The 4169-nt window shown below is 40.6% G+C and overlaps 1 protein-coding gene across 1 annotated transcript; it reads left to right on the forward strand.

Moving 5' to 3' along the window:
* Positions 1-663: 663 nt before the first annotated feature.
* On the forward strand, positions 664-4169 carry LOC128970204 (fatty acid-binding protein, adipocyte). The gene is made up of 4 exons (XM_054385301.1): positions 664-786; positions 2030-2202; positions 2567-2668; positions 3976-4169. Exons 1-4 carry the CDS (start codon positions 714-716, stop codon positions 4024-4026), a joined length of 399 nt encoding a protein of 132 aa, XP_054241276.1. The 5' UTR covers positions 664-713; the 3' UTR covers positions 4027-4169.

Here is a 4169-nt window from a genome sequence, read left to right on the forward strand (position 1 = left end):
TCTGTTTTGTTATTTCACTTTTCACAGAGCCCTGTGTCCCCTCTCCATATCACATATAAACAGAATGCAGACCTCTCAACCAACTGATTCAGGTGGTGCAATGATAAGGAGATCCCTGCCAAGGAAGCATTTTTATTGCCTTTACCCTTCTACAGCCACCAGCACTCTCTTAGCACTCTCTTTCTTTCCGAAATCCATTCTTCCTGTAACTCTGAGCCTCTCTGGAGAAAATGTCTCACTGCAGGGGTGCAGAAATAAAACTAAATTATGCCAACAGTGTTTCCAGATCTGGTAGTTTAGGAACGTACCTGTGTCCATTTGATATGGCAAAATGAAATGAAAGAGTGCAGAAGAGAACATAACCCTCTGTGGTTTGAGCCTACCTTCTTCTGAAAGAGAATATGATTTAATTATTTGCCCTTAAGGTGTTCTTGAGTGTTCTTGAATGACAGAATAACAAAATGAAAACAAGTCAGTGATCTTTGTGCTAGTAAGGGCATATGAATAATAACACTATGACCTACTGGCAAGGGAGGGGGAGGAGAGGAAGGAAAACACTGGTCACTGGATCTCCCTCTTCATTGGTCATCCTACAACATCATGTGGCCAAGGCTCCTTTTTAAAGATAACTCCTAAACTCCTGGAGCTCATACTATTCTCCTGTCCTGCATTTCTGCTTGATCTTGTAGAAGACTCCTCTCTAGCCTGACAAAATGTGTGACCAGTTTGTGGGCAACTGGAAGCTCCTTTCGAGTGAAAACTTTGAGGACTATTTGAAAGAGCTGGGTGAGAACTGTTATTTGGAGTTAGGGTTTATGGGACAGGGGAGGCAAGCTGGTCTTGAACTTTATTCTTTACTTGCTCTTTTGGGCTATGCTGTTTACCAACTCTATTGATTAGAATGTCTTATACTGGGAACTTGGTTGTTTGAACTACTGTTAAATTCCCATAACAGAGAAGAACCTTGGCTGTCAGAAATAGTTTTGGGTAAGTCAGGTCTGTGCATGCCTAATTAGCAGTATTGTAAATGGAAATGAAATACTTCACTGCAATATTTTGTGTGGATTAGCTTTTATCCTTGGACATACAACTCGATGCAATGCTAGAATGCATCTCCTCTGTGTCTGAAAGCAATATAGCTGAAATTCATTATACTACTGCTGCACTAGGAGAGATTAGTTGTCACAGCTGCTATAGCGAATGAAACTCTGTGACAGCCTCCAGTGAATGTTAACAAAGAAAATTGCCTGGATTCATGATGCTTACAGAAGACTTGAGGGATGACACTGTTCTCTAAAGATGTAGGCTTCTTGCTTAGAATGAAAATTGAAGTTTAAAAGGTGTGCACACTCTTGCAATGTGCAAAATGTAGAGGGCAACTTGCAGTGACTGGGTGCTAAAAAGCTGGGAGAGGGGAGAGTATCTGGAGACAAGGGATGAAACACTCACTGGGACTTATGCAGCATTCAGACAGCTTCCAGTGAGACTCTTGTACTCCTAATCTTTACCCCAGATTTTACTCAGGACATAACAATTGCCAGCTGTTTTTTAATAATTTCCTTTTATTCAGCCCAGCTGCTCATAAATATAAAAAGTGCTTTTGTTGTTTGGTGTCTTTTTTCCCCTTGTTTGTTCAGTGTTGTGGCTTAGAAACTTTAGTATATTTCTGCTTATTTACTTGTAGCTACAGGTAGCACACAGCTTAGTGTACAAACCAGTGCAATTATTCCAAACAAGTATATGTGCAAATATGTAGGATTAAAATCCTGACTCAGTCTTTAAAATATTGCTTGTACTATTCTGGCAGTGACAGAGCAGAGAATTCCCTCACCTCATACCACCTGACTTGGTCTATAACCATAACAAGCTAGTGAGATGAAACTTCTCCAACACAGGATCAATAAAAACATTCAGAAAGGATTAGGGAAATCACCACTGAGGTATTTTTCTTTTTCCCAAATAAAAAAATAAAATAGAAAAAAATATTGAGTAAAGATAAATATTTCATAGTCCTCTGTCTTACTTACAGGTGTGGGGTTTGCTACCAGGAAAATGGCTGGTGTAGCCAAGCCCAGTGTAACTATCAGCATCAATGGTGATGTGATAACTGTTAAAACAGAAAGTACCTTCAAAAACACAGAGTTCTCTTTCAAGCTGGGTGAAGAGTTTGATGAGATCACAGCAGATGACAGAAAAACAAAGGTGAGTCCAAAACCATCATTTTCTAATGACATCTCTTAAATAGAAGTGGGAGCAGGAGGACGGAGTTGTGATTTTTGAGACTCAGTGCAGAAATGTTGCCTTCAAAGGTGAGAGTGCTGTTTGGACATGGAAATAGCCTTCTGGAACAGGTTTCCCAGGGAGGTGGTGGAGTCATCATCCCACCATCCAAGAAATGTATGGATATGGCACTTCAGGATATGGTTTAATGGCCATGGTGGTGTTAGGTTAATGGTTGAACTTGATGATTTTGGAGGTCTTTTCCCACCTAAACAATTCTATGTTTCTTCTCACCCCAGAGCACTCTGCTGAAACACCCACATTTTGTTTTTTCTCTTTTTGGCAGAACGTCATAACTCTAGACAATGGCACTCTGACCCAGGTGCAGAAGTGGGATGGAAAAGAGACTATCATAAAGAGAAAAGTTGTGGATGGGAACCTGGTGGTGGTGCGTTCATTTTTGTTACTTACTGACTGAATTCATCATGCAGAATTCATGTTGGCAGATCTAGTGCACTGGATTCAAACGTGGGGAACAAAAGCATCTGAAAGGGCTCTGCAGGCTTGGTGAGAACTGTCTGAAGGAGTCTGGAATGCACATGAAAACTGAAATGCTGTTAAACTTAGGGAATGGTATGGAGCTGCCAGTTTTCCATTCACAGCAAGATGTGGTTAGGAAAGAACAGGGATTAAGAAACATCCCCATGAGGAAAAGTTTTAAATATTGGAAGCTTTGTGTCCTGGACAGCATAGGGGAACCACTGGCAAAATCCATGTAAAGTGTGTCCATTCTGTGCTAATGCAAAATACTCCAGACAATCTCCAAGACTCAGCAGCCCTCTGTGGGAACCATTCTACGTACCACCACCAACTGTGTCAATTATATGACGTTATAACAAAAAAAAACCAACAAACAAACAAAACCCTCTGTATCTGACCTCTGTTGGGTTGTGTTACCTGCTCAGAGAGTAGTGAGCTTGGCTTGGTGCCAGGGAGGCTCACCTGTAGTTTCCGGATTCCCAGAACTGCTCTCCAGTTTTAGGAAACATACTTTGAAGACTCTGGGAGTGGCCTAAAACTATGTTCCTAAAAGGCAGCTGAGATTCCTGCCTGATGCAAAACAATACACATATATGAAAACCTGGAAGAGTAGTTCCTCCCTCTAGAGAAAAATATGTCCATAAATTTAATATTTAAATTTTGCTGGATAGAAACCAGAGAACAAATAGAGGTAATTTTTAATAACAACTTTGTGAAGAAAGAGTGAACAAAACAAAGTTTGATTAACAGAAAAATAGATGAGGATAGAGCCTAACATGCAGAGGCTGATACCAGGAGCTGCAAGTCTGAAAGGTGTGTGAGACTCTCTGGGTATGAGTTGTGCACACATGTGTGAAAAAGACAAGCCACAACTGAAAAAGGTGAAAGGAAAAAAAAGTAATGCCCAGCTCCTGATTCCAGTCACCCTCCACAGAAGTCCTAGAAGTCGTCTTTAGAGGTTTTTAAGAGATCCGAAATCTCATGGGGGTTGCTGGAGCAGTCCTTTGAAGCTCTTTCAGTCCTGTGTTTGTATTTCAAACTTCTGTTTCTGAAGCTCTCAATCCTGACTTTCACTGTTTTGGCAATTGGTTATAGAGGAGGAGAAATGCATTTCTTGCCTTACACTGGCTCCTAATGGATAAGTAATTCTTTGCCTCCTAACTAAGAAACATTTAGTGAGAGTCAAAAGCTGATAAAATTTGCCTTTCTTTCCAGGAATGCTCCATGAATAATGTTACTACCAAAAGAGTTTATGAAAAAGCTTGAAGAAGTCATCTTCTCACAGGACTAATGCTTAAAGCTGGAGAAAGCCAACTTAACCGAAGGAGAAAAACTCCACAAACCCATTTTAAAGAGAACTGTACTTTTTACAGCTCTATCCCAAAGCAGTTACACGTCTCTGGTCTGTT

The sequence above is a fragment of the Indicator indicator genome, chromosome 12 (genome assembly GCF_027791375.1).
Source record: "Indicator indicator isolate 239-I01 chromosome 12, UM_Iind_1.1, whole genome shotgun sequence".
Classification (NCBI taxonomy): Eukaryota; Metazoa; Chordata; class Aves; order Piciformes; family Indicatoridae; genus Indicator; species Indicator indicator.

What these genes read in the sequence shown, in the direction of transcription:
- LOC128970204 (XM_054385301.1), top strand. Translation starts at nt 714, where the DNA reads ATGTGTGACCAGTTTGTGGGCAACTGGAAGCTCCTTTCGAGTGAAAAC. An exon ending in CAGATGACAGAAAAACAAAG is followed by an intron (nt 2,203 to 2,566) that starts GTGAGTCCAAAA and finishes TCTTTTTGGCAG; the next exon opens with AACGTCATAACTCTAGACAA. An exon ending in TGGATGGGAACCTGGTGGTG is followed by an intron (nt 2,669 to 3,975) that starts GTGCGTTCATTT and finishes CTTTCTTTCCAG; the next exon opens with GAATGCTCCATGAATAATGT.